Below are 20457 nucleotides of genomic sequence, written 5' to 3' on the forward strand. Positions count from 1 at the left end.
TATGGGGTATAAAAATGAAAAAGTACGCCAAGAATGGGAAAAATAGATTTTCGGTGTCCAAATGACTCCCAGTCTAGCTTGAGACGAAATTCAACCCAACCATCAATAAATGCTTTTGAAGAATAAAAAAAATGAGCTTGAAAACTAGGATAAAAAGGCAACCGTATTGTGTTCAAGTTGTATCATACATTGACAAGCACAACAGAAGATGCATTTTAAGAGTTATAATTAATCATGTACCATGCATCATCTAGCAATTAATAGGAGCAATCATATCTTGAAACTTGCAAGTCAAAACAAAGAGAACTCTTCTGGAATCTAGATTGAGTACAACAGGAGAAACAGCTAATGTGGACATCAATTGCAAAAATTATAGTTATCTATTGACTGAAGCCAACCAAAACAACATTCAGAAAGGCATAAAAGTTTGCCTTCTCTGCAATCCAAATAAAGATAATATGGGTCAAACATCCATTTCAAAGTTGTAAAAACAAACTACAGGTGTTGTCTATCCCCAATAAACTGTTACATAACATTAGCTTGTAGATATCAGACTACAAGGAGACACGCGTCACATAGGTTCCAAAATAACAACCACAAGATATACCCAAAATCACTGGTGTTGATCTAGAAGAAGACATAAACTGTACGGTAGAACTTGGATAACAAACCAATATCATATCTAGCCAAATTCACCGTCTCACAAACTATAAACATTTAAAGTAAAGCAGATTTTATGGAGGAAGTCTCCATTGCAAGGCCCACAATGCATACTCAACTAGCACGGCTTCGAATGACATCAAGTCCCATCTCAGTAGGATCAGTCGCTTGCAACTCTATCTGAATGCCATCCAACTCCCTCTTGAATCTGTCCTTAGAACTTGCATAAATCATCTTACTTCTCACCCTTGAAGTATCAGGTGACCTTCACCAAGAGAAACCCAAAAAGATGAGCATAGACGAATAAAAGAACAATCAGCAATGTTAAAACTAGAACTTTGAAGGAGGGACCGGAGGAAAAGGAAATGAATGTTGGCAACATTAAGCATTACCATGCAATAAAGAAAATCCTGCTTTTTTGGCAATTCTCCTCCGTTACAAAGTCAAAATCATAAACGGCATATCGGCATTCATCAGCAGGAAGGCTTGCAGTGAAATCCTCATAGCTTTCAGTAGGCTCGCCAACCTTTTCAACAACAACCTGCTTTTGTTTTTCCTCTATCTTGAAAACTATGAAGCGGTAGGTTCTTTTTGCCTTCAATTCCAAAAACTTCAATTTGCAGTCATCATGCACAGCCATCCCCGATGCTGCGTTGGCCTATGCATTGGACGGAAGTTAGATCAAGCAGCCCTTGTTATATTCAAAATTCCAATGATGCATAAGAAAAAATCTATTTGCCATAGGAATAATTTAGACAGACAACAAAACCATTGAAATTTTCAGATAAGGACCAAATATCATGAAACGATAAAGATCACGAACCTGACTATACGAACATTTTACTTGTTCTGGAACTTATATAAAGCAGATCGACGTAAAAAAGCAAACTAAAAACTGCAAACCAAGTTAATCCCAAAAAAAGATCTCTAAATCTGAGTCATTTCACAAAATTATAATCGCGGGCATGGTCCTAAAGCTACAGCCGTTATCAGCGAATAGAATTTACGATCAAATAAAAAGAGATCCATTCTGATCGAAAAAATCAACACAATTCATGTCGCCCGCCACGAGATCCATGACATATACGCTCCTGAAAAGCTTCCGTCGCTATCTCGAATTAGATGAAACTCAATTTATCAAATCCAGCACATAAAATAGGTCTATCGATTCAATGGAATGGATATTCAGAAATTGACAATCAAATCAAAGAGAATAATCGATTCTGTTGGCTGAATGAATTATAAATTGAATGAACAAATCCCGTTAAAATCAATCATGTCTGTTTGATTTAAGATAAATGAGTTCCACCAAACAAACCAATCACGGAACAAGCTGCTAAGTTATTAAGACTTTAAAGAAGATTGAAGCATGAAAAAATTAGTGGAGAAGAAAACATAACCCTAGGGCTGGAAGAAAAAAAAAAAAAAACAAAGCAGATAAATAGGTTAAAAATAAAAAGGAAAACCTCACCATTTTTGAGGGGGATGATCGGAGATTGACGAGGGTGTTGAAACGAGAGGGCTGGAGAGAATCTAGGGCAGCGTGAGCGGAGAAGATATAGAGAAGGACCCTCCTCCGATAACAAGGGCCTTCGCAATGAAAATGGAGCCCTCCTCTTTCGGTGGCTTCTCCTCTAATATAATGATGGATTGATGGTCATAGATTACCACAGAGAATAAAGTATCATGTTCCAATAGAAATTTGACACGTCATGGTGAGCTGGAAAAAATATCATGTGTTTTACTCCATCAAGGATGAAGCTGCTTCACCTCACGTTGACAGTCGCTTGTAGGAGCCGTCTTCGTGGATCTCTTTGAGTGCTCTTTGAGTCGGTGGCGAATTACTTAAATATCCGTTGTTTCTACTGATTTTACGGGAATTGCCATTTGATTCTTCAGAGTTCAGACTTAAAACCAGTAAACCGCTGCTTCATTTGACTGCCAAAAATAAACGACCGTTTTCTTTTAACAATGTTAAAATTCCTGTTTTTGCCTACAACACTTGTATTTCGGCCGGGTCCATTCGTACCGACTGTTGGAACCCTATTAAAAATGACAAATATTCCACATATGTGATGTGATGTGGTATACCGTATACACTACATCAACAAGATAAAGCCTCGTTTTGTAGGAATAGCAGTTTGGAATCGGACTGTTTGGTTGGGTGAAATTGGAATCTCATTCCCATTTCTGTTAGAGCTTGTCTCTTTTTGGGGAATGAAATTTTATTCTTATTCATTCTAATTTTTATTTTTATTCATGTTGATGTTGTCTAATCCAAAGTGTTTTGAACTACAAGTGCATTTATATAGTCTTGCCAATTAAACAATCGATGTGGAAGGACAAGATGTGTCTTGAAATAATCTATAATCACAAGGAGGGTTAGAGGTTCAAGGAATTATTCCCTTAGTAAGTATTCCAACCCTAAAGTCAAAAAGAGATAGGAGATCAATCAAGATGAGCTGAGGAGAATAGGCTAGTCAAGACCGAGGTGAATGGGAAGGATGTTGAGGTAGGTTAAGAGTCCAAAGTCCTTTACCTTGAAGGGGAGATGCCTTTATATAGATGAACATCCATGTCGTAGTCGAATAAGGTCCGCAAAGTTGTCAGTATGAAATCGACCGTTGAAGTTTCCAAGAGGTTCCCCTTTCCTCGACAAGGCATGTTTCCTTGTCCACGTATAACTCTATCTCCTTAATGCGCATTCCTATGGCACAGGCGCATTGAGTGGTGTTGACGTGGTATGAGGAAGTCAGCCATGGAGACTGAAACGTGGTGACTTCAACCAACTCAGGCACCACCCGACACCTATTTGAACCAAACAGACTATGGGAATTGACCATTCCGATTCCCATTCTAATTGTGAACCACATAGACCTTGAATTTATGTGCTTAGCGCAATAGCATTAGTCTTGCACCTCATAAGACATGGGTAAGATCGGATGAATCGAGTTATATGTAAAAAACGAACCCCAATCATATCAACCAGACAAAGCCAACCCAATAACCAAAGCACAAGTGAGCACATGGATGTCAATAGGTTAGGTTTCGTATAGGTTTGAAAACCTAATCACCTAATTAAGATGGTGTTTGGTATGACTTCCGTTTATTTGATAAACGGTGCCATGTCAACACCAAATCAACATTTACCCCATCATGCCAATTTGTATGCATAGGTATTGATAAAAGCTGCTCTTGGTTTATGTGCACACAAACAATTGGGGGAAGCTTCATATTAACGCTTCCCCAAACGGTTAAGCGTTCATTCACTGTTCCATTGATGTGGTGCCTAATTGTCAATAAACTCTTTATCAAATACTTTTTCTCAGTTTTGAAGACAAATCAAGTACAAACATTTATTTAATAAATAAAATCTATACCAAACACGTACTAAATGAAATAGAATTACCGAACCCAAACCAACTTGATCCATAGGGTTACAATGCCCAGACCCGACTTGTGAACACTACACATGGTTTAAAGTTTTATTTAAGTTGTGCTTGTCTTTTGACAAAACTATTGATATACTAGCTCTTCCACAAGTTTCTAAAAAACATGATTTAAAGCCCTTTTTTTCACAAGATAAAGATTTATATAACATTATCTAAAGTATCTAAATTAGCGATATTACAATCCATCACAATATGGGGAAGTCAGAAAGGAATGCAACGAATCAACGATGCTAATAAGTCATATATTAAAAAAAAGGGCAAATTTCTTAAACTACCTTTATGGTTTAACTAATTGACTAAGTATACCCCTATTGTTTGACTATTGTCTGATACTACCCCTACTACTTCTACCCTTACCGTTAGCATTCGTTAATATTCCATCACATGTGACATATACTTTTTTTAGACCCAATTTTACCCTTCATCCCTCTCCCTCTTCCTTCTTCTTCTTCTCCTCCACCATCTTCTTCAAGAGAGCCACCGACACCTCTTGCCAATCTACTGATGAAAACCCAAAAGCTCCACTATATGGGGAAGAGAAAATCCATCTTGATGGCAAGAAGAGTTATCCCTCTTTTCATTGGTTCTCTTCGAGCCTCAATCTCACTAGAAACGGCTTCCTCTAGAGACAACTCTGCTCTGTAGGGTTCAAGCATTCGCTTTTCACTTTGGTCTTTACATATCATGAGGAGGTAGTGTGTTTTGATATCTAGATTTGGGCAGTTTTGAGGGAATTAATGATTTAAGGACTGAGAGAGAGAGAGAGAGAGAGAGAGAGAGAGATTGGTGTTGTGTTGGCTTTGAAAGTTGAAACTAGTACAGGTATAGGGTAGCCCTCCGCTCAAAGCTCCTCCGTAGCTACCCATCTCATCTCAAATCAAGGAACCAATATCTGGACTTGGGCAATGAAGATAGACCGAGGAAGATGAAGAAGAACCATAGGAGATTCCAATTTGACCAAAGGGATAAATGGGCATTTCAGCCCTTCCGTTAACATTTTAACGGTAATGGTAATTTTTCAAAACAATAGGGGTATACTTAGTCAATTAGCTAAACCATAAGGGTAGTTAAAGAAATCTGCCCTTAAAAATGATGATAAATAGTGGAGGTATGCTTTTAACCCAAATCTGATGCATATCAGTTGTCTCAATTATAAGAGACAAGGTTATATAAATCCTGTTTTGCCATTTTGTTATATTCAATATTAATTTTATTATCAAATTATGGGCATTTAAATCATTTTTTTATTATTTCCACCTAAATTATTTTCAGTCTATCCCTATATCTTCTAGCCCATGCAACTTATAACAAATTCTTCTAATGAGTGTTTAGATGTTCTTTTATGCACGTAACCATAACCACCTCAGTTTGTTTTCTAACCCCATCCTTTCTAGTTTTCCACTTATCCATCTAAGTGCATGCATTTCTGCGACAATTATTTTTTGGACATACTATTTTTTAATTGCCCAAATACTCTGCTCCATGCAACAAAATTGACCTTACAACTATTTTATAAATTCTCCTCAATTTCCCCTTTGTTATGAATCATTGAATCATGGTAATAAAAGAGGCCACATTGAACTATTTCTTGGTTTTTATTACCCCAAAAAAAACAATCTATTGGTTTCCAATCTTAAGTACACCTTAATTTGCATTATTATTATTATCAAATTTACATTGCATACACTCTATTTTAGTCATTATTTTAAAACTACTTGATTCAAATATATTTGTCTATAACTTAAATTTTCATTTAATCCGTTGTTATTTTAATCAATTAATGCTATGCTGTCAACAAACACCAAAGCACCACAAGACCTTCCTCTTCTTGAATTGTATAGATTTATTTACCTTTTTCATTCTAACCAAACACAGCCTAAGTGAAAACCCATTCTAACTACAATCAAAGTTGACTTTTTTTATATAGATATGAAGACTCGTGAAAAGATGCACAATAGACATAATGTAACTTTTATATTCCTTGCATCTGGACATGCCTCTCATAATCTCACTCACACATGTATGATCTTCATGGGACAAAAGAGTAAGAAAACTTTGGTTGTCCACATTTGATAGCTTTTGATATCCATGGGCTCTCCCCATGTGACATGTTAGTCCATACAGCCCATGAGTCATGCCTCTATCACCGTTATTGTTGCATGGAGTGCATATGGACCAATTTATTGGGAAGAGCCCTGTGGATAATACAAGCCAAAATCTATTTGGTTGCTTTGCAATCAAAATCAGTGTTTTTAAAATCGGATTGGAAAAACCGGGAACCAGTTTTTGACCGGTTCTGTTTCATTCCAAAACTGATTTTTGGTCAAAACTGTTGATTTGGTCAGCAAATTGCTGGTCTGAGCTGTCAAATCATTAACCCAAATAACAATTTTTGGCCTTTTTAAATTTTTAATTTTTTGTCAGAGTGTGCCATCCACTAGGGCCGGACGGTTGTGTTGTTTGACCTGGGAACTGGACCCCATAACGGTGCCCTGTCCGGTCTAGTTTTAAAAACCTTGATAAAAACTGAACATAAATTTTACATCTGATTCAGTTTTGCATCCATTATGATTTGTACATATTATTAATGCAAAATTTATACTTTTTGTCTCATTTGCACTCACTGATAATGCAAATTTTGCATCCAAAATTAATGCAAAATTTGCACTACCTTCCTCACCTTTCAATTCTCTTTTTTTATTTACAAAGTATGGATCGTATCATCCTTTCTATTTCACCAAAATTTACATTCTACCTATTTGCACTCTCATGCATTTACACTAGTGCAAATTTCCATTTGAATGATCCAATAGGTATTTTCTAATAAAAATTGTATTTACTGCCAACACCTATAATTACTTCCTTCCCTCGGAACAACACTCCTAAAATTTTATTTATATTTGAATACCCACTTTGTCACTCTTCCAATTCCATTCATCTATCTTCTTTTCATTTCATTTCTTTCTTTTTTTTTTTAGGTCAAAATGTATAACTAGTCTGAAAGGAAGGGCAGGTTAAGGGGACATTTGATAACGGTTGCTGAAATAAATGATTTACTACATTATCTTTCAATTAATAAATAATCAGATAATAAATATTTAAGCTTGGGAAAAATACATAATATATTGCAAAACCTTTTATTTTGTACTATTTTATATTCATAAACTTTACATTTGCACAATTGAACTGTACATATTTGAATTTATACTGTACACAAACATTTGTTAAAAGCTATAAACTTTTCAATTCAGCAACTTCAGCTTTCAATGTATCAGATGGCCCTTAAGACTTAAAGTGTCAACTGCCTCGTTAGTGGAGACTAGAGATGGAATCTTGCCTTCACCAGGGTCTTGGGGATTATGGATTTGGAGTTGGACAGGCTAGAGGCTACCTGTTGTGTGGATTCCTAATCGATCTGCCCTTAACACTTAGGTTGCATTTGACATTTCTTATTTTAAAGATTTATCTTCTTTTTACAGTTTTTTTTTTTTTTGATAAATCGAAAGATACAAGAGGGGTTACACAGCTCTGGGTTAGCACGTCCCCAATAATCCATACAACTAATTAAAGATAAAGCTCTTAAGAATCGAATCAGATTGAAAAGAAGAAATATGGGCTTGATTTGCTAACCAATCTACTGCTTTGTTGGCATTCCTATAGACATGCTGATAGTCAATTTCTTCATCGAAGCTTTGAATATCATCTTGTAGCCATCATAGTCTCTACGGCAGCTTGATTCTGTTTCTAAGGCAGTCGATGACAAGTTTGGAGTCCATTGTTAAAATTTCCTACTAAGTTGTAGGCCTCCCAAGCAGCCCAAGCCTCGGCTAGTAGTTTCTTCTTTTATATTGGCGTATTGCCCATTTTCCAAATCATTTTCATTTAGGCTATGTTTGGTTTGAATGAAAAGGTAGGGAAAGAAAGGGAAAGGTTTGTAAAGGTTTCCCTACTTTTCCCTACTTTTTCTTTCAAACCAAAACACAGCCTTAAGTTCTTCAAAATCTCCATAATGGGTTGATTAAATCTATTTGTAAGATTGAAGACATTTTGGGTAATCTGCCATATCTATTTGGCATGGTTTTAATTAACAAAAATATAATTAACATCCTCTTCCATATCCCCACAAATACCATACCTCTCTTCAAAAGATTTTTCTTTGAGGGAAGCTTATCACTTAAGGCTATGTTTGGTTTGAAGGAAGAGGTAGGGAAGGGAAGGGAAAGTCAGGAAAACCTATACAAGGTTTGTAAAGGTTTTCCTCCCTTTCCCTGCATTTTCCTTCAAACCAAACATAATCTAAGAGAAAGCATAAGAAAGTCTTATACTTAGGGGAGGGGGGGGGTCTTTAGGCTCCAAATCTTTGCAATTTCACTGACATCCCTAGGGGAGTTGTTCACAGAATTACTAATCTTAGCATAGGCTGTTTTCAATTTTGATTGTAAACTACCAGTTGTATTTAGTCTCTAAATCAATCTGTCTATCCTTGGTAATGAGGGTATGAAGGTGGTTCTAATCTTATCCCAATCATGGGCAGGAATTAAGTTTCTAATAAGAGTCTCATTCCATATTCTTCCCTCCTTATCAATTACATCACTAACTTTCAAATCACTACTAGAAATTGAGGTTTCATCAACCATTTCCCTCAGAGGAGTATCATCAGCCCAATTGTCTTTCCAAAAAGCTTATATCTTCACCATTACCCACCTCCCATCCAATGCCTTTCTTCAATAAATTTCTAACAGTAAAAGTACGCTTCGAAGACCAAGAACACTCTTTTTTTTTCTAAAAATAATCTCTTTTTAAATACTTATTTGTGACCACTTGGCCCTAAATATTTTCCTTATCATTTAAGATTTGTTTATAGTTAAAATATCCCCATGGAAGCTTAGTTTTTAATTGCTAAAAAAGAGAAATAAGTAATGGCAAATGCAGCCTTAGCTCTGTTATAAAGGAGGCTGGGCCCATTAAACATTAGATCTACATATCAAGGATGATCAACACGGCTGCACTGCAGGACTGTTAGGTATGTGCAGACTACAGAGTACAAACTTGTGCTTTAAGGACGGACAGTCTCTTTTTACTCGTGTTAGTCCAACCGCAATAACTACGTCTACGTGGACAGGGTGACAGCTATACGCTGTTCACACTTCACACAGCGCTAGGTAGTCCCAGATCCAAATTCCTCGGCCGTTCGTGTTTTCCAATTTCCACCCTCTTGGGCACGAACAAACATTACAAAGTAGCGGGATATGATGTTTGGGATGAATCCACCGTTTCGTTTCCAGTTTTCTGTTAAATTTTCTTTGTCAATAGACAATATAATTATAACGGGTTTTTACACCAGCAAGCTGCCTCTGACTCTGAGATATTTTGGTTGGTCGTTGACATGGGGACTTTGGATCTTGGGGTTTTTATTGTTCAGTCTATTTCAATAAATCTTAGTTTTATTGTACAATTAAGATAAGTGTCAGTTCACAATTGTTGTCAATATAAGGGCGGATATTAGTATTGTAGGTGGTGGTATTTAAAATTTCGAATTTATTATAAATTTGCATTGAAAGAATTCTAAGATAGAGATGGAGTGCAGTATAGTTACTTGGATCTTTCCATACTTAATGCTTTGATAATTCATTAATAGTACGTGGGCCCAAGGCCCAACCCAATTTAAAAGAGAGAGGGAGACACGCGCCTCCGGACAGAGAAAGATGGCTTTCCACAGATGTGAGAGGAATGTCTACTGTCTACGCACAAACACAATGGTCCATTGAGATGGCTTTTGGCTGTGCGTCAAATTCAAGCTACTCGTTTGATGATAATCCATTGTCTTGTTGGGACTTCTAGTTTCTAATGTCTATTTTATTCATTCTGCTTGAAAAAGGTCTGCAACTTCAAATATTTTTTTTGCCACATGAAAATTTAAATTACATAACAGGCCAAGTCATTTGTGAAATTTGTCTTTCCAAAAGCAATTGGAATCCTCTACAGTAGCCGGAGCATACTGTTTCATGATTGATCCAGTACAACCGCAGAGGATTCGTATTCTTCCAAAATCAGCAAACACCTTATAATCCAAAATCCTGCCCATGTAAATTCTCCACAGTCACACCATCTATCCACTATCCTACTTATGTTATTATTCCTAAACTTGTAGTGCATGCTCAATCTCACACTTTTACTTCTCAGGCCTTGTATTTTTATAAGGGAAAATTATCGATTAGTATCCTGTATTTTGGTTCCTGAAATTTAAAATATGATGATTTAGTATTTTAATTTTTAAAACATGTTAATTCAGTACTTACCGTGAAGTGATACTTGAGAAAGACATAAATGTCTTTCAAGTGTTATCTAACCTTCTTTATAAATTATTTAAATATTAACAAAAAATTAACTGTCCCAAAACCTTGCCTCTTCTATTCAAAAAAGTTGGGGTCATGTATCAATGGACATTCTGGTTACTCCAACTTTTTTAAATAGAAGAGGCAATGATTTGAGACTATTAATTTTTTGTCAATGTTTGGATGGTTGACAAAGAAAATCAGATGACATTCAAGGGTATTTGTGTCTTTTGTAAATGCCCCTTAATGGCTGGTTAATAACTAGTTAACAACAGGTATTGGATTGACACATTTTGAAAGTTCAGATATTGAAATGTCGCATTTTAAAGTTTGATGACTAAAGTGACACTAGACCCAAAGTATAGGATATCGATCGAAAATTTTCCCCTTTTATAAATGTTGTAGGCATTCTAAATTTAGGGTCTGTTTGGTTTGCAATTGAAATTGGAATTGAATCGGAATGGAAACTCTTTGGAATCAAAATCAAAATAATCTATTCCCATAATCTATTTGGTTCAGATAGGGATGAGAATGAGAATTGGAATAAGCAGGAATGGAATTTCATTCCTAATGGAGAGGCAAGGAATGATCATTCCCTTATAGGATGAAATGCCATTCCAACAGGAATAGGAATAGAACATCGATTCCACCCAACCGAACAATTGGAATCGGACTAACCCATTCCAATTCCAATTCCAGACTCTTATTCATGTGAATCAAACGGGGCCTTAATTTACTTTTGGTCAGTATGGACTTGAGAATGCCAAATTTAAGGAATTTTGTGCAATTCCACTTGAGTGGTGTTTTATTTATTTATTTATTTATTTTTTTGCCAATTCATCTAAAAAGAGACCACAAATTTAAGGGGTGACAAATGTGAATAATTTTGTTTCATAAAACAAAAACCACTGTTAGGTGTTGTTTTCCCGATATGGCAGTTGCTTTTGTGTTAGGAAACAAAACTATTCGGCACTCTCATTGTCCAACGCCCCTTAATAAAGTGTAATAAGGTTGTTCTGTGATATTTAAAAGCCTTGAATATTGTAACTTAACCCTTAATAAAATTACCTTTCCACCTTAATCGCTATGGGATGAAAATGAGTTGACCTAATGTTTTCACTTCCATTACTTAGAATCTTCTTATTTATTGGCATATCAAGGTTGACTTACTTCAACATTATCATATATCAAAATTAAGAGGTGGTTGGATGCTTTCACCGCTGAGGGCTGTTTAATTTGTGTATTAGTTGGTTTATTCCAGTTTTGACGCGGGATCGAATTTCGCAACCAGTATTTTGGAGAAAAAAGGGTCAAGAGGAAATTATTAATGACGGCACCGAATAGAAAAAAAAAAAAAAAACTTTCTTCCACCATAATGAGTTAATGCCCTACTAACTTGATATTAGCCAAAAGGCTAGAAGGGTCTAGTATATAGCACACTGCTCTCAAGGGGAGACGGGATTTGCTCCTCATACGCACATCTTATCATGTATTGGGAACATTTCCCATGAATATTAGGTATTATTTATGGGAGATATTACCAATGCAGTGTGGATGTGCATGTAAGGCGCCCATCTGTGAGGAATAGATCCCGTCTCCCCTAAGGGAGCCAAAGCCACGTACATGACATGTATCATACCGCCTCCAAGAGAGAGATAAAGTCCATTTATTTCATGTTTTCTTTTGGTAAATCCATATGGTAGCCCTCTACCCAAATGTATACTGAATCTTTTCTTAGATATACTTGCTATACAATTATTTTTTCTTTTGAAGGTTTCACATAAAAATGCGTTAATTCTTACCACTTGACAAGTTCTAAGTGCTGAAATTTGTTCGAGAAATAGGGGAGGATAAAATAAGAGGGATTATATAGGCCCTAACTATATGGCAAATAGAGTCTCAACCTCTCTTAGTTCCCTTATTGAAAACCACTCTCTCCCGGAGATTAAAATGGTTGGGTCAAAAGTTCACTTGGTCAAACAAAAATAAGGACATAAAAGGGTAAAAGAAAAGCTTGATTGAGGAATGGCTACAATTCATTGGCATTCCATGTTTCCATCAGCCCGAATTACCTCCATTAAAACTGTCTTCTCCGACCACTCCCTGTTAATTCTTGATACAAATCCCCAAACAACCTCAGGCCCAAAACAATTCCATTTCTTACCTATATGGGCAGAGGAAGAGGATTGTAGACAAATAAATGAAACCCAATTGTCTTCTCCTCCAGAATCAACAACAATCCCATATAAACTTCACCAATGTAAAGCGGCTCTCAAGGAATAGAATGCACTTAGATTCGGAAAAATTGAGGCAAAACTTAAGGAAATTGAGGAAAACCTCTCCAAACTGGAAGAGGAGGAGAATGCAGAATGCCAACAAAGAAAACCTTCGCTAATGAGGGAATATGAAAAATGGTTAATGAGAGAAGAGAAATTGTGGAGAGTAAAATCTCGAGAGTTATGGCTTAAAGAAAGTGATAAAAACACTAGATACTTCCAACAAATCACAAATTTCAACAGAAGAAGAAACGCATTGGAGTTTAAAAAAAAAAAAAAAAACACCTGAAGGAGAACTGATGTCTTTGGAAGAAGTAGCAGATGCTTTCAAAATTCAGGCAAAGGAGGTGAGCAATAATTATCATAATGGAACATCTAATAGCTATCATACTGAAATCCCTGAAATCCAACATCTAATAATGGAAAAACTTACTAAGCAAGAAGCTCAAGAAATCTTATGCCCCCACTGATGAGGAAATTGAACAAGTTGTCAAGTCTCTATGAACCCATTCAGAACTTGGACCTGATGGATTTACTCCTTTCTTTTACCAGAAATTTTGGAGAGTAGTAAAATCGGATGTTTGCAGACTGGTGAGAGAATTTTTTAGTTCAGCAAAATTTCCTCTAGAAATAAATTCTACAAATCTACTGTACATTCTAAAAGTCAAGATTCCTGAAGTAGTAAGTCAATTCAGACATATTAGTATATGTAATATAATCTACAAGATTTTGTCAAAGTGTTTGGTCCAAAGGATGCATAAGTATCTAGATAGACTCAGTGCTCCAAACTAATATGCATTCATAAAAGGGCGTCAATGTATGGATAATGTGATTTTAACAATGGAAATTGTACACAAAATGAAAAAACAAAGGAAAAGGATGGGTTCTATTGAAAATTGATATATCAAATGCATATGACAGAATGAGAATAGATTTTATTGTTAAGGTGTTACAGGAAATAGGGTTCCCAAATAAATAGTGTGGGATGATAAAATGGTGCATTGAAACCCCAAGATTCTCAATCAAAATAAATGGAACACACAAGGAGTTCTTCCCTCTAAAGAATGGGCTAAGGCAAGGAGACCCTTTATCACCCTACCTATTTATAATTGGGATGCAAATCCTTCCATGTCTGCTCTTTAAAGAAGAAGCTCAAAAGAAAATTCAAGGGATCACATTTAGCAGATGTGGTCTAAAAATATCACATCTGTTGTTTGCTGATGACTGCCTTCTGGTCTACAAAGCAGAGGTATCAATCAAGTGCTAAGGGTATTAAAGGAGTTTGAGAAGGTGTCAGGTCAAATAATAAATAAAGTGAAATGAGAGTTTATTTTAGTCCTGAGGTGCATAGAAGAAAAGTGAAAATACTCCTGTCAACCCTTCACATGAAAACACTCAAACAAGTGGAGAAATATTTGGGAGTTCAAGTTGCTCTTTGTGATACAAGTAGAATAAATCAGTTGGAACTGCTAGACAAAATAAACACAAGGCTTGGATTATGGAAAGCAAAATTGTTGTCACAAGCAGGAAGAATCACCATGGTAAAATCAACACTCCAGGCTGTACCAAATTACATAATGGGTTCCTCAATCCTTCCAAGCTCTACATTAAAAAAAGTTAGAACAAACCCAGAGAAATTTTTGGTGGGATGGCTCAGTAGAAAGCAAATCTATTCATAACATAGCCTAGAAAATCCTTTGTAAACCAAAAAAGATGGGTGGTTTAGGATTCAGGAAAATGAAAGAATTTAATCAAGCTCTGCTTTCAAAACAAATCTGGAGATTGTTTTCTAGAGAGAAGGGCCTATAGAGGGAAGCAATAAAGGAAAAATATTTCAAAAATAAATCTATTTACTCTCTAAAAAAGAAGCAATCTAATTCCGGGTGGTGGAAACAAGTTATTACTCTATGGGACAAATTAAAAACGAATACCACTTGGCAAATAAAGGATGGTACTTCGATTCATATTTCTAACCCATGCGTATTAGTATTACCAAATGGAGTTCCAGAAATTAAATCTGAAGCTCAAACACATTCGATGGGGATAACAGTGAATGAATTCATCTCCAGCTCTGGTGCATGGGATCAACAGAAAATTGAACTCTTCTTCAAGCAAGAGAGTATCTAGCCTATCCTACAAACTGTGATCTCGCATCATCTCTCAATAGACAAGCTCATCCGGAAAAAATCAAAATCTGGAGAGTATGATGTAAAAATTGGCTACGGATTTCTCATGTCAACACAGACATCTTCTTCTGGACAGCATTGGAATTGGAACCTCATATGGAAATGTAAAATTCCTATGAGATTCTAAATCTTTATGTGGAAGGCATGGTGGAATGGAATCAAAACAAAGGATAAATTGCACTTCTTAAATGAAGAGGAGAAGAAATGTCCTTTGTGCCAAACAACCACAAAGACTTGGCAGCATCTCTTTTTCGATTGCTCCTATGCTCGTGCGGTGTGGTTATCTGCTTCTTTGGGAATAAACCCGGAGCAAATCCATAACAAGGAACTTTATCACTTCACTCTCGAATGGATAGAAACTACGTTAAATGGTCTAAACAAAGAGGAAAAGCGGGTCTTCATTGCAAAGTTTTTTCATTCTCTTTAGACTTATATGGGACACGAGGGGTGCAACTCTATATAAAAATCATGTTATGAGTCCAGCAAAACTGCTGCATCACATGCATTGGTTCCTACAACCAAGCCCAAAAATACAGAGTTCCCATCCATTATTTATGCATTCACACATACTTTTATCCACAAAATATAGAATGTTTGTTGATGGCTCTTTCATTTCATCATCTGGTATGGCAGGGACAGGAGCTCAAATACTCTCAACAGATGATATTGCAATTTTCTCAGGGAGTAGAAAAGTTGCTACCGCAAACCCACTCCAAGCTGAATGGTGGGCCCTCCTATATGGCATATATGCCTACAAGCTGAAGTTAAAGTCTCTGGCCATCTTTTCTGACTCAGGAAGCTTAGTTAACAACATCTATATGAATGTCAAAAATGATTGGCTTACTCAACCTATAAAGCAGAAAGTTCTACAACTATTGTCCTTTTTTTTATATAGTTTGCATAAATCATGTAAATAGAAATATGAATATGGATGCTCATAAACTTGCATATAATGCATGTAAATATAATATATTAGTAGAAAATTCAAGCAGCCAAAGTAGCCTTTGTAATGTTGCAAATGAGTAATGCCAGGTTTCTGAGGTTAAAAAAAAAAAAAAACCTCTATTGCAAATTTGCAACACGGAAGATTATAAAATGGAAACAATGAAAAAAAAAAAAGTTTTTTTATGACTTCTTCCCTTTTATAAATTTGTATAGCTTAGAGCAGTGACAGATGATGGAATCTATCACCATAATCTTTTCCACATAATGCCATTACTTGTCTTGCCTTCATGGCCACACCACCATGCAAGACCTAATCCATTCATTCATCTCACTCCATTTTGTTTTACTACGTATTCAGCCCATCCTTCTATTCTCCTCTCCCTTCCCTTAAAAAGTGCATTCTAGTTAAATATAAACCTAAGGTCAAGGGCCTATGATCCCTTTACCAAGATCGAGAATAATACTAAACAAAGGCATTTATGTGGTTTACATTGTTGTAGCCTGAAACCAATGCAAAAACAATATATTTCATGTGAAACAGTAAAGGCTTAGTTTGGATCAATTTTTTAAAAATCGAGTCGGAACCGAAATTGTTCTGACCACCAGTTTTAGGGATAATGGTTTGACCATTTAGTTTGAATGAATGGTCTATTCTGACAAAAAAGTTTAAAAATTAAAAATAATTAAAATAAAAATGATCAAAACTGTTGAATGACTCAAATGGGTTGATGGTTCGATCGCCCGGGTCAATGAGTCATTGACCAGTTCAACAGTTTTTTGCCAAGGATTAAGTTTGGGATAAAACAGAACCAGATGCATAGGCAGTTCCCAGGTCAAATAGTTTGATTGTCTAGGTCAACGATAATTCAAAAACACTAGTTTGGATTCTTTGGAAAGAATACAAATACAAATGTGTACACTTTGTATTTTGTATTTCTAAACCTGTATTGGCATTGTACTCTTTCCAAATTGAGACTAGAGGTGAAACCACTGCTGGTAATCATCATCTGAATTATTCATGATGAATTTTACAATTTTCTTAAGACATTGTTTGTTTGTAGTGCAAATCAGAATTGAATAAAAATTTTAACTTGTTTTGGAATTTGCATCTATTTGTAGCTGTGATTTCCACTCATATTTGATGCAAAATTTGCATCACCTCATCTTGCCTTAATTCTCTCATATAAAGTAGTTACAGATCATTTTATTTCTTCCATATCAATGAACAACCCCGGTATCTCTAATCTCTCTTTGGTACCGCCATTCTATTTCATATAAAGTGGAATTGCATCATCTTCCTCAATTTACTTCCAAACAAAGTAGAAATTGAAATAAATCAATCCAGTTCTTTTGCACTCTCATGCATTCACATTAGTGCAACCATAAACAATCAGAGCCTAAGTAACTTTTTAAATCTACACACAATTCAATTTTTATTAATGTCTATTTAATTTGAAACATTTTTAACAAAATTATTTTTCAAAAAACGAAAGGATTTAAAATATGGGGTTATCATATATCTCACATGTGCACACACACATAAACACGCAAACTAAACAACAACAATTACATATAGGCCTTGTAAGCTGTTTCGGTAAGTTATTTACTTGGTTAAATATTTCTTAATAAACACTTATCAGGGTAAATGCATATATCTATGTTTTATTATTTTTTAGAAAAATAAGACAATGATTGATGAATCAATTTTGAGTGATGGACAAATTTTTGTGCTAAGTACCTCGTCATTTGGTCTGCTTCCAAGTGGCCGATGACTCAGGCCGAAGTTGAGAACTTTGGCTGCCGAGCTGAGTCAAGTTGGGCAGGCTAGGTGGCGAGCTGACTATAGTGCGAGCTGCCTATGTGATGCCGAGCTGACCAGGTGGCGAGCTGCCTGTAGGTGTCGGGCTGACTAAGTGCCGAGCTGCCTGTGAGGTGCTGAGCTGTCTAGGTGTCAAGCTGCCTATGAGGTGCCAGACTGAACAGGTGCCGAAGTAGATTGATGAGCTTCATTGCTCTTTAGAGACCTGCAAGGAACCAAATGTCAAAGGACATGGGGTGGCTAACCTGGCGAGGTCGCTCCGATGCTTAAGTCAGTACTCTCATAGTAGACTATGAGCTAAAAATTACAAAGTATGAGAGTTAGAATTTGCTTACTTGCTTACTTGCCATTGGGGTTGGTGCCTTTATATAGGCATTGTTTGGCATGGGCTTCACACACCATATCCGAGATTTCTGCGAGGTAGTCTAAGTGATTCAAGATTCTTGGAAGTAACCGCCATGCACGTTGACCACCCTCTGGATCGTTTGGCATGTGGGCCAACTTCCAAAGATCATGGGAGTGTTAGGATATGCATGCCGAATTTGTCAGTAAGCATGTCTCGCAGGTCACCAGGTCGGCGCCTGTGCCAGGCAACCAGGTCGCGCCTGGGCTAGGCCACTAGCTCGCGCCTGGGGCATGTGCCAGGCTGCTAGGCCGCTGGCCATACATGGGCCAAGCCACTAGGTCGCGCTAGGCCAAGCTACCAGGCCGCACTTGGGCCATGCCGCCAAGTCGCGCTAGGTCAAGCCGCTAGGTTGGACACCATCAACTTGGCAAGTTGTTGCCTGAGTGGTTTCAGGTGTCACCTAGTTGTTCTGAGGTGCCATGTGTCACAATGTCGTTGGAGGGAAAAATCTGCCCTCATCATTTGCCCCCCACTCCCGACTTGAAAGTAACTCGGCGAAGGGAGTAAATTTCTCCTCTTGGCCCAGAATGAATAATTCGATGAGCTCGTAAGTGTTGATTTGATTCCTTAGGCTCTAGGAGCGACTCATAGTTCACTCCTTGATTTTGCCCATGTCGAAGAGGCGACTAGGTCTTATGTGGTGAGGAGGTCTTTGCTAGTTCAGTATTTTGGCCCTTAGGCTCTGTGAGTGACTCGTAGTCCGCTTTCCTTGATTTTTCCAATGCCGAAGAGGTGACTGGGTCTTATGTGGTGCCGAAGTCTTTGCCAATTCGGCACTTTAGCCCTTAGGCTCTAGGAGCGACTTGTAGTCCACTCTCCTTGATCTTTCATTTTGCCCATGCTGAAGAGGCGATTGGGCCTTGTTTGCCCATGCCGATGAGGCGATTGGGACTTATCGTGGTGCTGAGGTCTTTTATCAGTTTGCTAGTTCGTGCTTGGGCAAGGCCACCAGGTTACGCCTATGCCAGGTCGCCATGTTGTGCCTGGGCCAGGCCGCCATGTCGGCGCATGTGCCAGGCTGCTAGGCCGCACATGGGTCAGGCTACATCTGGGCCGCCAGGTCGGTGCCTCAGAGCTACGACTGCGCTGCATCAGCCTCGTTAGTGACATTGGTTACCCACTCCTACAAGAAGCTACTAGGAGTCAACTTATGGGAAAAACACTACTGACTTTAGGTCACCAGCTCGCACGGGAGCCTTGGAAGGCTCGACCGGTAGGGGCATCCATGCAATCTGTTGGCCGCCTACTCCTGCGGAAACCACGAAGAGCTCATCTTTGTAGAGGGTACCTCGCGAAGAGGACTAATGAGGCTTTCTCTGAGTTGAAACAAAGTTGGTAGATCTGCTTAGTCTGTTGGCCATCAACTTCCTGCATAGTCTTTGAGTTCATAAAAATGGAAACTAAAAAGTGAGAGCTTTTAGTAGAACTTAACTTTCTGGAAGAAGAGGACTTAGCCTTTCGAAGGATGAGAACTTAGCTTTTTGTAGCGTTTCCCACAGATGGCACCAATTGATGAATCAATTTTTGGATGATGGCCAATCTTTTGTGCTAAGTACCTCGTCATTTGGTCTGCTTCCAAGTGGTCGATGACTCAAGCCGAAGTGGAGAACTTTGGCTGCCGAGCTGAGCCGAGCTGGGCAGGCTAGGTGGCGAGATGGCTATAGTGTCAATCTGCCTATGAGGTGCCTAGCTGACCAGGTGGCGAGCTGCCTATGAGGTGCCGGGCTGACCAGGTGCCGAGTTGCCTGGGTGTCGAGCTGCCTATGAGGTGTCGGGCTGACCAGGTGCCGAGTTGGATTGATGAGCTTCATTGCTCTTTAGAGACCGACCTGCAAAGAACCAAATGTCAGAGGACCCAGGGTGGCTAACCCGGCAAGGTTGCTCCGATACTTAAGTCAATACTCTCATAGTAGACTGCAAGCTAAAAGTCACAAAATATGAGAGTTAGAATTTGCTTACTTGCTTACTTGCTTACTTGCCATATCCGAAATTTCTGTGAGGTCGTCTAAGTGGTTCGAGATTCCTGGAGGTAACCACCATGCACATTGATCACTCTCTGGATCATTCGACACGTGGGCCAACTTCTAAGGATCATGGGAGTGTTAGGATATGCATGTCAAATTTGCCGGTAGCACGTCTCGCATGTCGCCAGGTCGGCGCCTGTGCCAGGCCGCCAGGTCGATGCCTGGGCCAGGCCGCCAGGTCGGCGCATGTGCTAGGCTGCCAGGCCGTGCCTGGGCCATGCCACCAAGTCGCGTTGGACCAGGCCGCCAAGTTGGACACCACCAACTTGGCAAGTTATTGCCTGAATGGTTCCAAGTGTCATCTAGTTGTTCTGAGATGCCATGTGTCACAATGTCATTGGAGGGCAAAATCCA

The 20457-nt window shown here is 38.0% G+C and overlaps 1 protein-coding gene across 1 annotated transcript; it reads right to left on the reverse strand.

Annotated features, from left to right (window-relative positions):
- Positions 1-448: 448 nt before the first annotated feature.
- LOC148868139 (actin-depolymerizing factor 2) lies at positions 449-2272 on the reverse strand. The gene is made up of 3 exons (XM_088970641.1): positions 2132-2272; positions 1053-1318; positions 449-925 (listed from the first exon to the last, which is right to left on the reverse strand). Exons 1-3 carry the CDS (start codon positions 2132-2134, stop codon positions 775-777), a joined length of 420 nt encoding a protein of 139 aa, XP_088826767.1. The 5' UTR covers positions 2135-2272; the 3' UTR covers positions 449-774.
- Positions 2273-20457: the final 18185 nt, after the last annotated feature.

Source organism: Nelumbo lutea, chromosome 2 (genome assembly GCF_056320005.1).
Source record: "Nelumbo lutea isolate HS-2025 chromosome 2, American lotus-T2T, whole genome shotgun sequence".
NCBI lineage: Eukaryota > Viridiplantae > Streptophyta > Magnoliopsida > Proteales > Nelumbonaceae > Nelumbo > Nelumbo lutea.

What these genes read in the sequence shown, in the direction of transcription:
- LOC148868139 (XM_088970641.1), bottom strand. An exon ending in AGGATTTTCTTTATTGCATG is followed by an intron (nt 926 to 1,052) that starts GTAATGCTTAAT and finishes CTCTTGGTGAAG; the next exon opens with GTCACCTGATACTTCAAGGG.